At 32.3% G+C, this 20,986-nt stretch overlaps 1 protein-coding gene across 1 annotated transcript; it reads right to left on the bottom strand.

Annotated features, from left to right (window-relative positions):
* Positions 1 to 654: 654 nt before the first annotated feature.
* Positions 655 to 15,301, bottom strand: LOC140039907 (aromatic-L-amino-acid decarboxylase-like). Its single transcript, XM_072085499.1, has 13 exons — positions 15,194 to 15,301; positions 11,084 to 11,256; positions 10,352 to 10,465; positions 9,511 to 9,562; positions 8,798 to 8,868; positions 8,325 to 8,468; positions 7,780 to 7,923; positions 7,481 to 7,547; positions 6,870 to 7,032; positions 3,968 to 4,058; positions 3,593 to 3,691; positions 3,195 to 3,296; positions 655 to 2,538 (listed from the first exon to the last, which is right to left on the bottom strand). The coding sequence occupies exons 1-13, from the start codon at positions 15,219 to 15,221 to the stop codon at positions 1,996 to 1,998; spliced, it is 1,791 nt and encodes a 596-aa protein (XP_071941600.1). The 5' UTR covers positions 15,222 to 15,301; the 3' UTR covers positions 655 to 1,995.
* Positions 15,302 to 20,986: the final 5,685 nt, after the last annotated feature.

Genomic DNA, 20,986 nt, shown 5'->3' with positions numbered 1-20,986 from the left:
GGCCAAATTATGCTAGCTTGGGTAACTAGATTGAGCAAAAATTATGCTAGATTTTTTAGAAAATGTGCTAGAAAAAATGCTAGATCGTGGTAAATAAGCTGCAGAATTGGGTTTTTCAAATGATGCCAGATTATGCTAGATTTTCTAAAATGCTAGATGCTAGATGGGTCAATCAGTAGGCTTAATAATATAAAGTATCTCATCACTCTGATGCCTGTAGATTAGGGTTAGGTGTAGTTATGGACTATAATACTTGCAATACTTGCAATTTGACAAATTTAGACACAGTACCGGTACCGGGAATCGGCAGGGATAGCAGATAGTTTAGTTCAATAGATATGAGAAAATCTCTATTTCTACAGAAGACGAACGATAGTTTCCCAGTAATCCTACATTTTGACTTTAAAATAAATAGTTTTCACATGAACGAGTTTAAAATACTGGTTTATTGCAGACATTTTCGTATTAATTCTGATTAAAATAAAGTAATGAAGTTTATTTCTTTTCGTAACGTTATCGCAACTCAGTTTTGCAAAGTATGAAAATCAAATTTGACGCCGGGCCTGAAGACATTAAGTTTGTTAAGAGCCATAAATGATTTATATTTATTTAAATCCTGACATTGTTTGTCATTCACATTTTTCAAATATTCTTAAATAACTTATTTATTTATTTATGTATAATTATCAATCATCGATACTAGACGTATTTATTCGACAAAGTAGGTAAAAAAACATTATTTAATCCAAAACACTTCAATCACATTCTAGTTGCTAGTACTCTAAAATCATTCAATCATAAATGTGTACCAATATTTATTTTAAATTTCAGTTCAATAAAATATGAAATATAAAACACTAAAACAATGCTGCTGAATTCATTGGTTAAGATGGTTTCTACTTGGACGCAACACGCAACGTCGTACGCGCAACTCAGGCGATTGACCAATCACAAGCGTCAGTGGATGAGCCATCCATGGTCAAATTACTGTACTAGAGTTGCGCTTATGTCATTGTGTTGCGTCCAAGTGGAAAGCGAAGTTTAGCGGTATATAGTTTGCAGTGACGGAGTAGGTCAAAAGAAACCGTGTAAACGCAGATGAACTGAAGTCTTTAGTTCGTATGGACTATGCGAATACGTTATTGTGACGACCACAAACGGTCCTGTTTGTCACTAAATAAGAGGTAATTTATCATCAACATATTATCTCATAAGCGATGCTGTTGTTGGTTTGTGCGTTTCGTTGCGGTATATCATTTAATATGCAAATACGTATGCAATAACGTATGTTAGGCTAAATGCCACTGGTAAATTAAAAAACAGGTTGTATATAAATATAATTAAGATTCAAATTTGAAATTAAATTTGTCGTTGATAAAGAATAAACAATAACGATTGATTATTAAATTAAAAAGACACAATACAGTACAACTATGCAGCCAATAGTCTCGTAGAACCAGATTGTTAAGAAAAGGCACCATTATGCCAATTTTATAAGTAAATTACCGTTATACGTAAAGTTTTTTTCCCACAAGGAAACGCAACGCAACAAACGCAAGTGAGTTGACCAATAACACGCGACAGCTCACGTCATGAATGGCTTGCATTGCGCGCGCTTGCATCCTAGTGGGAACCAAGCTTAAACAACATAATAATTATAATATCTAATAACAATCTACGATCAATACGTATTTGGTACAAAAATGCATTTCCAAACTAAAAATGGAGTTTCATTTTGTACTTATTTAGAACATTTTCCTAGTAGACCTAGAACAAGTACAAATATACGCTACCATTATATAGAAGAATACTATTATTTTAGATACATATTTTAGTATATTGCATCGTTTTGTTATTGAAATAAATATCGTATTTAATATTTTAACGAACAATTAGGACCACAACTATAGAAATACATAAATTACTGAAACGTAGAATGCGCACCATAATGTTACTGAAATCTATCTACGCACGCTCACAACACCATTGTATGTTTTACAAATGGTGGCAAATGTTGACAACACCAGTGTAGTTGTTTCCGTTTGCCTGAGCCGTTGACCCCATTCGACCTTTGCTGACGAACTTCTTTTTATTTTTAATCTTCTTTGGACTTAAGCTTAAGCCTAAGTGTTTAATTTCACCGCATTTTCCTTCTGCGAGGTTTTTGAAGTCATCTCCCATGATATCTGACATTTCTGAGAAATCAGAATCAATATCAGAATCATCTGACATGCAAAGACCTCTTGAAAACTCTATTGTTGGCATGATTGGTTGTTGCTTCTCTGTCGTCGTGGAATCTATCACAATTTTGATGTCACTAGTTCCAGAAGTGATGTATTCTATACTCTTCTCCATCAAGAGTTCGCGTGCTGTGGTTCGTATGAACTGCCAATCTTTAACGATGTCAGATTCTTCGGTATATTGTGACGTAACGGTAAATCTAATTACATATCGACCTTTGACCGAAGCAGGGACGGCGTATAACTTGCCAGAGTTGTTGAGCCTGCGCAGAAGTTCTGCCGTCAATTCACAAGACTCCTATGGGTTTAGTCAAAGAACTTATAACACAAGAATCTCCTGTTCGTCCGAAGCGCGTAACAATTTCGAAAGGCATTGTGGGATAGAATAGAGCTAATGGGTGGCGCCATTGTGAGCCATGGAGTAGGGCGCCCGCATCAAATTAGAAAGTCAAAATCATAGAGGGGATCTGCTAATACTCTAGGGGGTAGAGTAATTGACTTCCTAGTTTGGAGGGGAGCTGCTCCATGCTGTGAAATGGCGTCGCCCAGTTTGACCTTTTAACCCTGTACTTCCGATACTTTGTTTTGAATGCAAATTGAATAACAGGAGATTCTTGTGTTATAAGTTCTTTGGTTTAGTAGTGTTAGTTTAGTTGTGGGTTATTTTATTATTGGGTGTAAACATCGACTTCTAGATATTAGAAGGAGAGCTTCAATTCGATCTGGACCTAGAAACGACTCAGTTAACTGTTAGAGAAATTGAGTGAGGGCGCACATATACAACTTCCCCATATAGTGAATCAACAAGACCGAACTTTTTCGTAAATGGCCGGAAATCGGAAAAGCTTTTTAATGGCTTAACCACATTCAGATATTTAGCTCGAAATAATTATCATCATTATCAAGTTTATTTTCGAATTATGTAAATGCTGTTGTAGCCGTTGAATAACCTACCTTTAATCGAATGACAACTAGCCCCAACACTCTCTTAGCAGCCAAAACAAAGTTGCAATCTTGTCTTACAAGATCTTCAAAGAATTTGGCAAGTTTTACACCCTATCATAAAAACAAAATAAGTTAGAATATGAGAATTTAATTCAGATTAGGTAAATGTACGTTATATCTATATAATTTCTAAACATTTTCAAATTGTTTTCATCATTTTCTGTTTTTCCCCTTATTAATATCATTTATAATTTAACCTTTAGTATCACACCATTTATACTTTGTGTTAAATCACAAATCTCTTTACACCAAAAAAAACCCCAAAAAACAAGAAAGTACGGTAAAGATTGGTGGCGGCAAACCACAAAGTCTGACGACAAACTATGTAACAGTTGAAAAGTGTTTACCTTTCGAATATGTTCCTGTAGGCCTTCAATTCCAAACGAACGCATCACAAACCATAACTTTATGGACCTGAACCGTCGACTAAGTGGAATCTGCCAATGCTGTCAATGTTTTCAAAATTTGTTTAAAAAGATATTAAATAGACCATTGTAATAATACTTATTAGACCATCATGATAATTAACCGTTTACTGTTTTATTGTTTAATTTTTTGCAAAAGTGAATAACTTTATTAAACCTGTTATACAAAATGCCCAATTCCAATTTTGATTTTATTCAAATTTTTATGTTGTTGAAGTCTTTAATGGAAATTGACTAAAATGTTGGTACTATGCAACTTTCGAATTCGCGAAATTAATTGTTAATAAAATGAGTTACCATGTAGTCGACTGAGTCGCCCTCATTGTCGTGTTGCAGGTATAGTGGGTTTACACAGAAGGTATTGTGGAGAAGTCTGCTGTCACTAACCCTGTAAACAAACAAACAAATATAACTTTCCAATGAATTCATAGATGTCTGGAGTTCGATATGATTTAAAAAAATGATCGTATTTGTAACTTATACGTATCAACGGTGACATCAAACCAATGCACTTCTGCTGCCAATCAAACAAACACGCTCTTTGAATACCATGTCTCTAACTAACCGCGGCCCTCTATAGAACGCTGCGAATTAACTGTTACATTTTTTGATCAGGATCAACAACAAAACGTATAAATCGTATGCGCAGTTTGTTTGTTTTATTGACATGTCTGCGTCGAGGATTATATTACTGAACATTTATAGTTTAATTTCATCGAAAGCGGACTAGGTAAAGTTCACTTTCTCACGACCGTAATTTTAAGTAGTTAGTAATATTAATAAAATATGCAATTTTTTAATTTGAATTATTACATTGTTCATGAAACCTCCGGAAATTAAAAATCCGCGACATGGAACCTTTGATCTTAAACTGATGGATATCCGTATATTTATTAATACATTATCTTATCTATATTCTTTGCTTGAATCTCTTCCGGAAGAGAACGTATTATTATTCTACAGCTGGAGAACAACTTGCACTGGGCGACGATAAAATAGAACAATGTGCACTGGGCGACGATAAATAGAACAATGTGCACTGGGCGACAAAAAATTAGAACAGTGTGCACTGGGCGGCAATAAAATCGAACAGTGTGCACAAGGCACGATGCACTGGGCGACGATAAAATAAGCTAATTTAATAACGACAAAATATTGGTGACTTTCAATTTACTAGAATGAGTCTAAAGTGTTTGTTGCAATATTATGTAGTGTATCATTAGTCTACACTTAGCAAGGAATCTAAAATTGTTCCCTCAATCTACAGTAATTGCCTTGTCGTTAAATGTACAATATGTATTTTATGTATAATTCAATAACTGTATTTAGCTGTTAACGATCCATAACTACTAATGGAGTATTGTTTACCTGCTGTCAGACAGCTAACGCATTGGAACAATTTTGAAACTTAACTTAAATGTACTTCTATGTAAAGCTGTTAAACTAAGTTGACTTTGAAACACAATGACAGATTGATCTTAAGCTCTGTATACACTATCAAACATTATGTGATGTTTCCACATATGAACATGATGATGTCATATCACTACATTATTTGGTAGGTACGTACATCACACTTTTTTGTAAAACTAGTTTGATAGTGTAGACTTTATATAATAATCAAAACCTAACAATACTGTTATATTTCACTGCACTTTATTGTCTGCTAAATTAAAGGTGTCCTATAAAAGGTTAAACTCTCTCGTTTCCTTTGAAATGTCCAGGCACGTTTTTTTACCATATTATCGGTAAATTAGGACAGGTTTATGGAAAATTCCATTATGTCCATATGTTATATAAATACTACTTCCGTTTTGGTATCTTTTGCTATCTATTTATCATTTATAGGCCTATATAAGGATTAAGGGTGGTTTGTCCTCTTTCCTGTTTTCATTCAATCCAGTGGGCCAATATTAACATATTTCCATAAATTTTAAGCTGTTTACTTCGCACTCTAATTTCATATTCATCAATCATTACAAGATATACTATTATATAATGTTACTCTTTATTATTATCTGTCTGATTTGAATATTACATTATCCGACATTAAACAAATATTTTGATTTTGGCGGTTTGTTTATTATTAGTATATATTTATAAATCAATAAAAATATGTAAAGTTTATTATGATGTAGTCAGGGTCTGAGTGCATATGTAATCTTCTGTGTCGGTGTATTTCCGATAAATCATAATTTTTAAAGAGACGTATGTTAATTTTAAGATAATGTTGTAATATGCAGCTGCAACTTGTTAAATATATTCATTAAAATATAATTTGGTGGAAAGGTCTACATCTGCACTGAGGGCAAAAGTAAACTGCAGATGAACCGTAAAGTACGACGAGTCACTTATTCAATAGAAACATTAATGCTTAAAGCTCTGTCTACACTATCAAACTAGTTTGACAAAAAGTAGATAGAGCTTAAAGCTTGGTTCCCACTAGAACGTAACGCAAGGTCGTAAACGCAACGCAAGCGTTTTAACCAATGACAAGCGAATTTATAGACAGTTAGCAATCACAAGCGAATAAGCCATCGCTTGTGATTGGTCAATTCACTTGTGTTGCGTTACGTCCTTGTGTTGCGTCGCTAGTGGGAACCACGCTTTAGTTTTATTTTCCATGTTAATAAATTCCACTGTGAACATTATTTATTGTTATTCTTTTTTTCTTTTCTCTATACCGCGAAGATAATAAATATTTCTCCAGAAGAATGTTGTAGCAAAAACAACCAAACATCGAGAAATTCTTTAATTTATTTCCTTTTGGCAAAATGTGGTGTACCGCAACTCTACCTTTACTAGTCTTTATTCGACATTTAAATAACATTTTTATCATTCATTCCTCAAAAGAGCAATTTAGATAGGCTGTTTGTCCTTCCATTTATATAAATAACATCATTCTATTTTTCTAGAAGAAGTTGTTTCTGAGCACAACACCCTTAAAAGAAGAAGTAACTTTTAAAACTATGCGTTATACTTAAAAGATGTTTATGATGTTCATACATCATCACAGTGTGGAAGCGATTTAAAATTTAATTAAAACATTACTAAAACTATGAAGCTATGTAGTCCTGTTTGTTTCATGTAGTTACATGCTGTAGAAGATTTGCATTTTGAAAAGAAGTAATACACTGTAAAAAAAAACAACCTTGTCACCCAAACCGGTTGGAGATTATTTATAAAAACGTATATTTACCACATTGCAGTGCAGTCAAAATTCACCATCATCCATTTACTAGGATTAAAAGCGAAGCTCTGCGCATGCTCAACACCCTTCATAAGGTGTTGGTACTCAGGGCAGATGAACGCCGTGCCAGCATACGCAGCATCTGTGTGAAGCCAAATATCTTCATCTGAACCTGCAACAGATTGAAACATTAATAATGCGTCGTTTTAAGTTCTGTCTACACTATCAAACTTTATGTGACAAAAATTGTGATGTTCCCATATATGGCACATGATGAGGTCATATCACTACCATATTTGGGTATATTACTACCACATTTGGGCACATTTTGTTGTCAAACTGGTTTGATAGTGTGTAGACAGAGTTTTAGATACGTGATTTTCAAAATGTTTATGTTCAACGTTTTGCCAGTCTTTCTTATGCAAAAGAAACCATTAGTTGTGCTTACAAATGAGCTATGCATTCTCTATACAAATAGAAGAATCGATTAGGCAACTTTGTCGTCCACTTTCAGACCAACTGTAACAGAACAGAATGTAGCAGTGCAATAGGTGAGCAAAGTGGTCAATTGATTTAAATGAGTATAAGAATAATACAGAAATCGTCTGCTTGTTACTTACATATTTTTCCCATCTCCTCCAGATTGTCGAAAGCACATGCACCAGTAGTACCAAGAGTAGCACAGATCTAATGGATTTGAAAAAAAATGACGTAAAAATGGTATATTTTACAAAAACAGGTCTGATGTGCCCAAATATGGTTTAGTGGCATGCCAAAATATGATAGTGATATGATATAATCATGGCCATATATGGGTACATCACATTTGTGTGTCACATAAAGTTTGATAGTGTAGAGAGAGCTTTAGATGATAGCCTACGTCATTGCAAACAAATTCTTTTAAAAGTGTTATACTTACAAAGAAAGGAATGAGTCCTTTGCTGCGGTCCTCGTCTATTGCTTTTTGTAATGTCGGACCGCGCAGACTCAGATTGTCGTCGGTTTCTAGGCTCCGTAGCTTCACCATCGTCAACAGGGCGTCCTTTTCCATCGATGAATGGGCCTGAAGTGCGTAATACGTGTATCTAGCTGTTATAACGCATTATGACGCCAAAATATTAGCTTTCTAACGCCTATTCTGCTGATAATTAGTAGCTTCAGATATCCCCCCACCCCTAAACAACTTTTTTCTTGAATGTGTCATTTTAATGTCACATACTAATAGTTATTCACTTTGACCAAAAACTGGATTTAAACAATTATTTTACCCGGAAAAATGTAATTGAAAGCAAAAAATACTTAAAATTGTCTGTCAGACAAAACTTTTTCTTTGTTTTAAATCGTAATTTGTCGCGCTTTTAATACATTAAATAATTATTATTTTAAAAGTAGCCTCGGGATAAAATACTAAAGTCAAGTATAATGTAAAAAAAATCCTGTGCAATACTTTTAAATTCACTATACCTGATCAGAGCAGTAAGCAACAAGCCGGGAACAGATCACCGCCTCTTCCATATCTTCGAATTCTGGTATTAGCTGACGTGCCTTTTTAATAGCACTTGCTCGAGCTGCTAACATTGCGACGAAAGTAGATTCGCTCAATGTTCCCTAAAATTATAAACAAATGTTTTCTGAAGTGCCAATATTGTTTAACTTTTCAAGTTTTATTGTAATGTATGTTATCTTAACAAATGAAGAAATGAAGAATTAAATTATATTAATGAAATGTATGAACTTACGAAAAGGAGGAAAGAATGATAAAAGGAGAAGGAAAAATTTAAATTAAATTTAAAAGAAAAATAGGGAGCAAAACCAGGATACTAATATGTCAGTTGGCTCACTCTGTATAAGGTTTTAGCTCTATTCACTTTTGACAAAGAATGTTGTTTCCAACAGTAGAAAAATTAAGTCAGATGTGATCGAGACGAGTTAGTTACCTGTATAACACCTCCTCCGAAAGAACCCGATGTCTTGTGAAGAAAATGAGCTGGTAGTCCAATAAGTTCTCCTAATGTGTACAATATTATATTTTCACTTAATTTCATTCGAATGTCAAATGCAGATAAAATTAACAGAATTATAAATTTAGTTTTTAAAAATGTACAATAAATAATGGAATAAAATGACGATAATAATGAAGAATTTGAAAATTATGCTTAAAATTAGGTTATTTAACTTCTTTATTTCTCAATAAATACTTTGTAGTGATGTAAAAACTCTAAAATCAAATGTAAATAACTTAACGATTCACACATTTGGTAATAAAGTGCTCAGATAAAGACTTTATCATTTATTTTATTATTTATTATTATTATTTAAAGATGTATTGTTGTATTTGAATAGGTTATTGTGCAGTTATTCACTTCTGTAGAAAAAAAAAATCATTTCACTTATAAAAAGAAAAATAAACTAAAAACTCATTCTCTGACAGACAATTTAAGTATTTTTTCCTTTAAATTACATTTTTTTAGGTACAGTAAATAGTTTCTGGTCAAAGTGAATAACTATTATATGACATTAAAATGACATATTCAACAACAATACGGTATATATCTTTAAAATAAGTCAGTGATTTTACATGAAGTATGTATCAATCACACACAAGGTAGAACACAGCATTAGCAAAGTATATAATATTCGTATGACTCACCTAACCAGTCCATAACATTCATTTCAAGTTCGGTGCATGCTGGGCTAGAAGCCTAAATTGGATAATCATCGAAAGCAAAGCATGCAGTTAATTGTAAGTGGAGATTGATGTCAAACTATAAAACTCAATTACTTAATGAAAGAAATACTGATCTATTTTAAAATGCTCTTAAGTTTGAAATTGAAGTATTTGCAATCTTTACATTGACAGTTTGTGTTTTAACTGCTGCCTTTCGTAATTTAATATCATGATCAAACACAGTCAGAGAAATTTGTTTAAATTCACATGACAAAATGTCAACTGCAGGTTAAGATCTTCAATCAGTGATAACAAATATATTGCCGTAGTTCTTCTATACTAAAAGCATGATTATGTTTAACAATATTATGGTATAACTTAAAATGTGTGTCTAAATTTGGTGTTACTCTCCAAAGACATTTGGTATTAATTTACGTTGAAATCCCGGTAGCATCTTATACGAAACTTATACTGCGAGATACGGTAACGTATTTGACGTAATAACGCTTTAAAGCTTGGTTCCCAATAGGACGCAACACAAGGACGTAGACGCAACGCAAACAAGTTGACAAATAAATCCATCACTTGTGATTGGTCAAACCCCTGACGTTACGTCGTTGTTACATCTCTAGTGGGAACCAAATTAGTGACGTAATAACGCTGTAACAGATACCGTACGCACGTGCTGGATGGCCACCCAAATAAAGCAATCTTATGTGACGTAATAACGGTGTAAGAGTAACGCACGTGCTGTTTTTTATACGTCATATTGGTTGTATCATCCGGATGGCCAACTAAATACATCAAATTAATTGTCTCTTACCCAGGTGAATCCTAAGCAATTGATAGCATCAGAAAGCATGTCTCCAAGAAGGGACGGAAAGGAATTCAAGGCCGGGAAGTAGGCGTGCATATGAGGACTTTGCCAGTGTACCACCTGTGGACATAATAGGCCTAGGTTAATATTTTAAATACTACCATGATAAAATTCAATTACATCATCTTTTTCGTCCAACTTTTATTGGAATACCATAAGCACCAACGGTGTATTTGATGCGAGTGTTGCACTTATATGTTTTTGTATGAAAAGTACCCGGATGTACATAATTGTACTGTATACACAAGTTCTCATTAAATGCTATAATACATTTACTATATATCTAAATGAAACTTCTGCATTTAACAGAATGTCTAGTTGAAGAAATTTCTTAAGAATAATGTCAGCGAAATATTTATTGAACAAATAATTTATTTTTGAGACAGGTAACTAATAATAAATTAGCTTGACTACTTTATAACTGTTTTAAAATATGTTTTCATCGTCCAAAAAAATTATTTAGATATTAAAATTTAGACATTCAGATTGATTTAATTTGTAGACAAAAAACATTGACGTCACAAATTCACGTATAGATTCTTCGTTGCTATAGCATACGGACTAAAACTCGGTCAAGTAAATGGGTAGTACTTACTACCTAGCATTAGTCTCACAGACATACAATACAATATTGATACTTAAGTACTTGTCCTTTAATAATAAAAAATGTACACCTACCCCTGGCATAATGACCCGTTCGATATCTTGAAATATTTCTTCCCAATTTTCCCCTTTCTGTGGCGGTTTATCGGCGATAATTTTCCTCATGTAGCCAGGCGCTACGTTTGGTATGACTTTACGTTGTCGGATGGTAGTTAGATATTCGTAAATATAATCCACCATCTCTTTGCCTTAAAATTATACAAAATTAATTTATTACAATAAACAGATATATTGTTGAAAGGTTTGAATGGCGAAATCAAATGTTGATATAAAGTTTGCGGTACACCACGTATATAAATAAACATATAATAAACAGATATGACATTAAACGTATTTGTTTGTGTTTGGTAATTTCATTTTTCATACTGTTTACTTATTGATATCATTACCTGTTTACACGGACCAATAAGAATTGATCAGGCTCACAGAAATCATTTTAAGAAATTTAGAATAGTAAATATAATCCACCATCTCTTTGCCTTACAATTATACAAAATACATTTACTACAATAAACAATAAAGCAATACATCAGTCACTTTCATACTGTTTACTTTAATTGATATCTTTAGGCCTACCTATTTACACGGACCAATCAGAACCTTTGATTGGGTTCCTAGAAATTATGTTAAGAAATTAAGGGTGAAATATATAAGTACCGTCTTACTGTGAAATTTCTTTGATTTTTCAATGTCTTTCTCATTTTCATATTATGTACTTTATATCCAATTCCATTTTAATATAAGATGTCCATTTTATGTGATAACTTTTTTTTTATATGTGCAAAAATTTTTACACAATTTAGCATTTTGCTACAATGTAAATTTTAGCTTTATTGAATAAAAAACTTGGAATTGAATTGAAATGCAAAGACCACATGATAATAAATGATTAATTAATCTTTTGATGTGAACAAATGAAAACATGTTTTGAATGTTTGACTCGTCACCCAAGTCCCAGTCCTTTTACGAGGAGCAACTCACAAAGTGGAAAGCCAAATATTTGATTTTGCAATGAACGCCCCCGTGAACGGATGAAGAATGAATGCATCTATCTTTTAACACATAGGCCTAATTCTATCAAATAACAACTAGTTGATGAATAACACCACTGTGACTTTGATGTCCATGTACCGCGAGATATTGTTCTAGGCGCCTTTCTCACATAACGCCGTTTGAAAAACCTTTGAAATCAATAAAAAGGAAATGAAGATGGCCGCCACAAAGGTAGTAATAGTTGACAAATGTCGGGGCATAAATATGTATATTGATTAATTTTAAGTGTTAACAAACTGTCTAACAACAATCTTGTAATGATAACACTGGTACTAACATACGGCCATTTGGTAATGGACGATCAATACCATCCTCAGTTTAAACTTAAATATTACAAACGCTCATAAACTTAAACAATATAAATGTAGTGTTTAGTTCAATAGATTATGACAAATAACTAAATTTACATTATAATAGAAATATATTTTGCGTTAGCTAATTCAATGTAAATAAATTTGATTATTCGATATATTTTATTCATAGTTTACCATTAAAAATACATACACATACAAATTGCTTGTACAATTCGTAGTCGTATAGTATAATTGTCGTTGTGATGGGAAAGGAAAGAAAGGGCTATTGACTAACAATATTGAAAGGAAAATTCGAAAACGGTGGCAGTGGTTAGCGTATTTGTCTGGGGTTTAATTGTAATCCTTCATAAAACATCCAATTCTCTGTTAATATTGCTTGCTTATTGCTTGTCATCAAACAACTTGCTTTGAATTTTTTAACCCTCAACAAACTTAACGTGAAATTGAATATTTCCTTGTGGTCAATATCAACCAATAGTTACGATTATCTCGTTAGTGACATCACGAAAACAAAAACAGCCGATGATTGGGTATAAAGACCAATCGGAGTGTGAGCCTGCACCACAGTTCGAGTACTGCTACAAATTTAAAATTGGCACGGTAGGCCTAAAAAGGATTATTACCAGTAGCCCAGTCCAAGTATACCTATACTGCATCAAATCAAAATCGCTGTTTTTCTGAGCATACAATTGAAGAGAAAAAAATACACCCAGGATGGTAAAGCATCTACATATAAATTATGTTTAATTCTGACATAGAATAAAAAAGCTTTTGGACAAATCTCCGCTTTGGATACCTACCTCATCTATCTCAGATGTACCGCGAAACGTAGATTTAATAACATTAGTTCCCACTATACGATACTGTTCTATATTTTTATCTTAGGAAGATATTATAAAGGGTTTTAAAGCATACGCTATAATGTATGTAAAATGAAAAGAATGAACTCTGACACGCAGGTTCATTAAAAGTGATCCACGATTTTCCAAAAGCCTAATGGTATATTTAGCGTATAATTAAAGTTCGATAAACTACACCAAAGTGAAGATTAAAAACAGCCCAATGATCATTATCAGATAGATGAAATCATCAACTGGTACACAGGATTGCTAGCAGTTTCTATACATGGTAATTACATATTAATGTAATGTTCACAAACGTACCACGTATTAATACTACACGTGTAGTGTACATTTGGAACTTTTCTTGTCTCTTGGCTATACCCAAGTCTCAAGTTCAACGCAATCATATCGGCTGGCAAAACTCGATTATAGCAAATCAGTGTTGGTCGATTCACTAACATACATATTAATATTACAGGAAAATCTATTTTTAGACGCCTTGTTCATAAAAAAACATTTTTCATTGGAAAAAAATTGATAAAATATTGAACCTTGGGCCTTGACATTTTGCTATGATGAATTGACATACTGTAATACATCGCTCCAATTCTTATGCATTATTCGATATTAATTTTATATTATAGTATTTTTATTAAATGTAATAAACAATTACTATTGTTTTGTCCTTTGTGGAAAAAAGTCAAGTTCCTATAAGCAGCTGTACATTGGTATTTAAAGGTTATTCATTTAGCTGTAAACACAATTGAATATAAAGGCAGTTTTAATTTATATTATATGATACATATTATTATGATCATAGTTTAAGTTAAATACTGTTATTAATTAATACATTAGTTAGGTAAAGATCTGTCATAAATGGTGTTGTTTACTTTGTACAGAGGCAAGAACAACATCAACTAAATGTCAAAATATATTATTAATTGTATAATTTTCTGTAAGTATCTTATATTTTTGGGTTTAAACTTACACATAAACAATCCGTACTTATTCCATACCTAACTTTCAAGACGATATTCCTTTTTTTTTTGCCAACTTTTAATGTTATATCATAGTAAAAATATTCAACATGAGGAAGGTTTGACAAGAAAAACATCAATCAACCAGGACACATTGTTTGTTTTCAATATGGTAAGCTTTAAATCACGTAAAGTTATATAGTAGATAGTACATCCATACACAAAACAAAAAGAGAAAACAAAATTTGCACCAGAAAATTAGCAATAGCATCTTCCACAAAACCAACCTAACATATTATCTTGCGCGAAACTACGAAAAACTCAAAAAGTGGGTTACTATTATTTTACTATTACGATCTACATATTGCGAAAATCGTTCTTGGTACCATTGTAAAGCTAAAATGTTTAATTATTTATTTATTTTAGTCTAAGTTACATATGAATCAGATCACACACATAGTTTCAATCAGCTTAATAAAAACATCGAATTGGGCTACAAAACGCTGGCGGTGGCAGTTTCTAACTGGAAAAACCTCTGGCAGTCAAAGTGTTAAAACATCAATTTGCACCAACGCTGATGCAAGTCGGATTGTGGAAGTACATTAAATATATAATAACAAAGATCCTTACTGAGTTATTAAGTTAATAATATTTAAAACAGTGATTAAATAAAATATAAAAACAAGCTCTCTGGCTGTCTACGTACGTGTGGACAATGTATACAGGATTTACAGGTGGGTCCTAGACAAACATTATGACCTGTGTAGGCCTATCTCTATTCACAGAAAAGCAAACAAGTTGGTGCTAACTAAACGAACACTTGAAAAACAACCTTGCCATGATCTAATATAACATAAAATATCAGGCTTTAGATGTACTTTTGACCTATCTTATATACTACTCTGTTTTTATTACGTTGGTCTATAATTAGAAGTATACCTCGTTCTCTATATTCCTCAGCGTCCATCCGGTTTTTTTGTGTTTCTTTTTCTCCCTTCTATCTTCTGACTCCGAAGCAGACGACAATAATCACACACAACCCTCAAGTGTTTCAGCACAAAAAGGAATACACGTTCCAGTTTTTATATTGATAAATAATATATAACTATTGTCGTAGATGGCGCTTTTAAAATTTAAATATTCATGAATATTCATAGTAAATTAAGTATATTTAATTCCAAATTAAAAATTACAAATAAGTCTACATACAGAAACTACATAATAGCCCGATTTATTTAACAAGGCCATATGCATGGCTGCAGTCGCGTGCTCAAGTTAGTGTTTACCGACCAACCGACCGACATAGTGAGCTGTAGAGTCGCGCTCCAATCGACTAAAAACGGGAGCTTTTCAAAAATGCATATGCCTTATAAATGCCTTTCTGTATGCCTTTAAATGCCTTAAAATTGAGGTTGTACTTTGGCCAGGTAGGCCTAAATATCTATCATCGATCTTGTGATATTTACAAGTACTAATGTTTTTTTATGTTAAAGATAGGACTAGGTGCTTTAAGTATGAACAAACTTTGATATTTTTTATACTAACCTTGGCCGTACAGATAGCGGATTGTACATTATCTTTTAAGTGTAATTAGTCTGAATTGTATCTTAAAGTATCCTGATATCAAAACTGCCCGGATATTGTTAGTTCACTCATAGGACAAATGTATTGCATAACGTATATTTGTGTTGCATAACGTATATTTGATTTCATAACGTATATTAGTTTTGCATAACTTATACTTGTGTTTCATAACGTATACTTGTGTTTCATAACGTATACTTGTTTTGCATAACGTATACTTGTGTTTCATAACGTATACTTGTTTTGCATAACGTATACTTGTGTTTCATAACGTATACTTGTGTTTCATAACGTATACTTGTGTTTCATAACGTATACTTGTGTTTCATAACGTATATTAGTTTTGCATAAAAATAAAAATACAATTAGGCCTAATGATGTTCCTGTCGATCAACACAAAGTAAAACATGATTCCAAAAGAAATGAACTAAAGGTTGTTGTATTACAGCCGTGTCTTCTTATATATCAAATTTGTCAAAAGTGTCGACACATTTTCAACTTAAAAATAGGATATTGCTCCCCAAAACAAAAGTTCAATAGGCCATTTTGTAGTTTTAATCAAGTTATTCACTTCCGTAGTAAAAAAAAAAGCTAGATAGGCCTATATATCAGAAATAAAAATAAAACTTGGTTACTTGATAGTACTTTATTACTCGACAAATTTGTTTTATGCTAACTGGACTAGCACACTTATCAGGTGACATAACTGGCACAGCTCTACAGGCGGGTCACATGACATGAATGGACAAGATATCTAAGATTTTGAAAAACATACCGTTGTGTACCTAAATCATTAGGCCCCTACTACCAGAACAATTTTATTGAAAACAAACACACAAAAACAATCAATATTTAACCTTGAAATTAATAAGTAGGAACAGATAATCATAATAAGCTTGACGGTCCACGTTAGTTATAAAATATAAGTTTACTTTAAAACTGTCGGAATCCTCCATCCGTCATTGATAGCTAGTAAACTGACAGCTATTGCCTTAAGTTGAATGAGTACCTGTATTGAATTTCAAACGAATGGTTCGACCGACAGCCAGACTTACATGTTTAAATTCAATATTCACCAATGTAACTAATTGTTGTATCTATATAATACATCTTTGTACAATGACGTCATTAATACGAATAGTTAGCGACAACGTTTAGTGCTTATAATTACTAATCAATAGTACTCTATAAATAAGCAATTTGCTACACCTTATCCAACTTACCATGTTCTTTTGATATGATTGTATATTCCTATTCGGTCGTCCACAATTCCGATACAAATTATACTGTATTTGCAAAGAAACATTATTGCAATGCATGTAGGGTAAAATATCGAAATGGCCTAGAAAGTTATCGGGTTAAGGAAATGTAAACAACCGTCACACATATAAAACCATGCTGCCCGTGACATAACAATAAAACAAATAGCGGAAAGCGTTATGTCGATGATGATTATAATGATGAACTGATGATGATGATGATAAGGATGAGGATGAATGATGATGATGAATGATGATGATAATGGTGATAGATGAAAATGATGATGATGAATGATGATGACGATGATGATGATGATAGATGATAATGATGTTGATGATAACGAATGATGATGAATGATGATGATGATGATGATAAATGATGATGATGATGATGATGATGTATGATGATGGATGATGATATATGATGATAATGATGTTGATGATGATGAATGATGATGTTGATGATGAATGATAATAATGATGTTGATGATGAATGATGATAATGATGTTGATGATGATAAATAATGATGAGGATGATAAATGATGATGATAGATGATGATGAGTGATGATAGATGATGATGATGATGAATGATGATGATGATGAATGATGATGATGATGAATGATGATGATGATAAATGATGATGATAAATGATGATGATAATGATGATGATAATGATGATGATGATAATGATGATGATAATGATGATGATCGTGATTATGATGGATGATGATAACGATGATGATGATGATGATGAACTGATGGTGATGTTGATGACGATGATGACGATGAACTGATGATGATGTTGATGATGATGAGAAATGATAATGATGTTGATGATGATGTGAAATGATAATGATAAATGATGATAATAAATGATGATGATGATAAATGATGATAATGCATGATGATGATGATTAAACATAGATGATGATTAATGATGATGATGATACATTGATTATGATGAATGATGATGATAATACATAGATGTGGTGATATATAGATGTGTTGATACTGTAGAAAGCGGTAGTTTTGGGCCGCGATGGGTAAGGCCATGGTGGGTGTGGCCGTAGACGTGACCGTGGTGGACGTGGAGTGGTCGTAGACGGTGTACGTTTGTGAGTGGTTTGCGAGGGATTGGAAATCATTTTATATGTGAAATACTTTACAGACATCGTTCTAAAAATAGTTGCACCAATGACGTCGTATTACACTATTACACGTCGTAAAGGTGACATATTCATAATACAATTTACAATAATTCGCCTCCTGTTTGGAAACCATTTAATACATTTCATTTGATGACGATTACATGTTTATTTTGAGCTAATCTTCACGCCGGTACTTTACATAGCGTATTACAGGTGATCGATTGACGAATAGTTCGGTGTCCTAGACGTACAAGTACCACCTGTGGAAGCTGTGTTACACGGAAATAAACTTGCTAAATAATACATCTGAATCGGAAGCTGTACTAACCGACAAAGTAAAAATCAGGAATTATTGATTCCAAGTACAAATAGAGATTTTGAAAATTTGACGTTAGAATCTTGTTTCCCAATCAAATCGTTTTTTTGTCGAGATCAATCTCCAAGAAGCTGATAATGACGTCATAATTGGAATGTTACGTTAAACACAACTGTTGTTTAACTATGAATAGACTGCTATTATTATTGGTTTAGTTTACATCACACTTGAGTCTTAAATAACCATAGATCAATTATGTGAATACATACACTCTACTTTAAAGAGTTCTTTTTGTGACCTGAATGTTGGATTACGCTAGGCCTACTTACAGATGCGTAACAGCCATGAAATCTACAGGCTTACATTGCACCTGTGCTATATTACAATTCTGCCTAAAATAGCTATTCTATATTAAAGAAGCTTTTCCCTACTGCAGGATATTATCAAAAACGGTGTTTTAGTTTCTTTGATAGAAAATGATTGAATGATAGAAACCAAACAAGGCTATCCTTATTATAATTTACTTACTTAATATCAAGACGGTGTTTGCAGACTCTTTTTAATTGTGGTATTTGTTTGGTCTAAATTTCTAGACTCTACCACTTTGTATAATTGTCCAGTCGTCAACTATGTTACGATAACTTATGAGTTTTAAATTGTCAACAAAAAGTGAAAATTAAATTATTTTTAATTGTCGAAATTTTAATTGAAGATTCTCGTTTCATATTTAGTACGGTAGCGGATTGATTCTTATAGCTTCATTATACTTAACACTATCTTATTATGATTTTAGAACACGCTTACTCTTTTGTTAGTGCTTGGTAGCTATTCCCTTTTTGATGCGATTGTTTTTTTCTAACAAAAATAATTTCAAATGTGATACATTCCTAACGAAAGCCTATTAAAGGTTGAGATATCATTATTGTTTTATAAACACTATTTTATAATGACCCCATGATGGAGTCGAAACGTCATTCTTTTTTAAGCGTTATTTTCCTATTAGGCCTGTACAAAAAACGTACCTTCATTTATAAATAATATATATACTTTTATTTCAAATTTTAAACAAAGGCTTACAGACATTGAACGACAGAAATTCTACGAAGATACTAGGCTACACTCTAAGCTCCAATATTACAAGCACGTTAAATATAAGTTTGGAATTGAAGAATATCTAACAAAAGTAACAAATTACAAACATAGACAAATTATGACTAAGATACGACTAGGAATTTTAGAATTAGAAATTGAAAAAGGAAGATGGAATTGTATAAATAGAAATGAAAGATTATGCAAATTATGTGCTTTACAATCAATTGAAGATGAATATCATTTCACTTTAGTTTGTCCATTTTATTCAGATATTAGAACTAAATATATGTTTTCCTTTTATACAAACAACCCAACTAAATTAAAATATATTTATCTTATGTCTGCCACAAATACTGATCTTATTGTTAAACTTGGAAAATATTTATTCTTTTCATTTAAACGTAGAAAAGAATTTCTAAACGCACTCAACTGATATTTATTTAATATTGTATTACATTGTATATTATTTGGGCCAAAGGCCATATATAATAAATGTTTCTTGGATCTCCAAGAAAGAATAAACATTGTTAGTGAGCTATAGGCCTAATAGTGAGCCGTAAAATTATACATATAATAGTAGGCCTATGTTACAGACAGTAAGCAAATACCAAACAATATGCCTAAGTGTTCCACATACAGTACTAACTTCGTATTTACTTTGACACCTTGAGCCATAATGGACTTACTTATTCGTCGACTAGCCTGTCATTGGCACTGTTTGCACTGACGGTGTATGGCTTGGCATTCTTTTTCTTCTGCTTCAACCTACTCGTCCACCTTCATTCAACATTTGCACATACCACGCGTTTCTTAACAATATAGACAAATAAGGTTTCAATTTTTCGTTTCAAACCTTTCGTTAACAATTTATGCTTCAAGCAAATTTTAAGCAAATATAATGTATAAAAATTGTGTGTATATAAGAAACGAAATTGTTTAATTTGACAATGGGCTTCATAAATAAAAAGAAAAAATAAACCAGTCGATAAACTGAGTGTTTATTCTCCATTTATTGCTAAAAACGGATGTATAATATTGCACAACAATAATTAGCCCTAACGATGTTCATTTTAATTAAACGAGCTCCGTCTTATATTATCACTCAAATCGAACTTTCAATAAATGAAATACATATTTTCATAATAATGAAATAGATTTTCAACGTTTATATACATTTATTTCCATGGATATTTTGTCAATTTGATCACAAATGATAACAATACTAGATAGATAGAATATATACTTTTCTAAATTCTTAAATATTGTATAAATGTTTCTAGGTTCCTCAAACCTATTGTATTATTTATATACTTATTATTTTCACGACGAC

This window comes from Antedon mediterranea, chromosome 2 (assembly GCF_964355755.1).
Source record: "Antedon mediterranea chromosome 2, ecAntMedi1.1, whole genome shotgun sequence".
Classification (NCBI taxonomy): domain Eukaryota; kingdom Metazoa; phylum Echinodermata; class Crinoidea; order Comatulida; family Antedonidae; genus Antedon; species Antedon mediterranea.
The sequence above is the reverse complement of the archived record's forward strand: the minus strand, read 5'-3'. Positions and strand labels throughout refer to the sequence as shown.

Bases quoted from the DNA above. Each gene is read 5' to 3' on its own strand.
- LOC140039907 (XM_072085499.1), bottom strand. From the start codon at position 15,221: ATGGACGCTGAGGAATATAGAGAACGAG. The intron at 7,033-7,480 runs GTAAGTAACAAG...AATCTGTTGCAG, and splicing joins GGAGGAGATGGGAAAAATAT to GTTCAGATGAAGATATTTGG. The intron at 4,059-6,869 runs GTAAATATACGT...GTTTGTTTACAG, and splicing joins TTTGACTGCACTGCAATGTG to GGTTAGTGACAGCAGACTTC.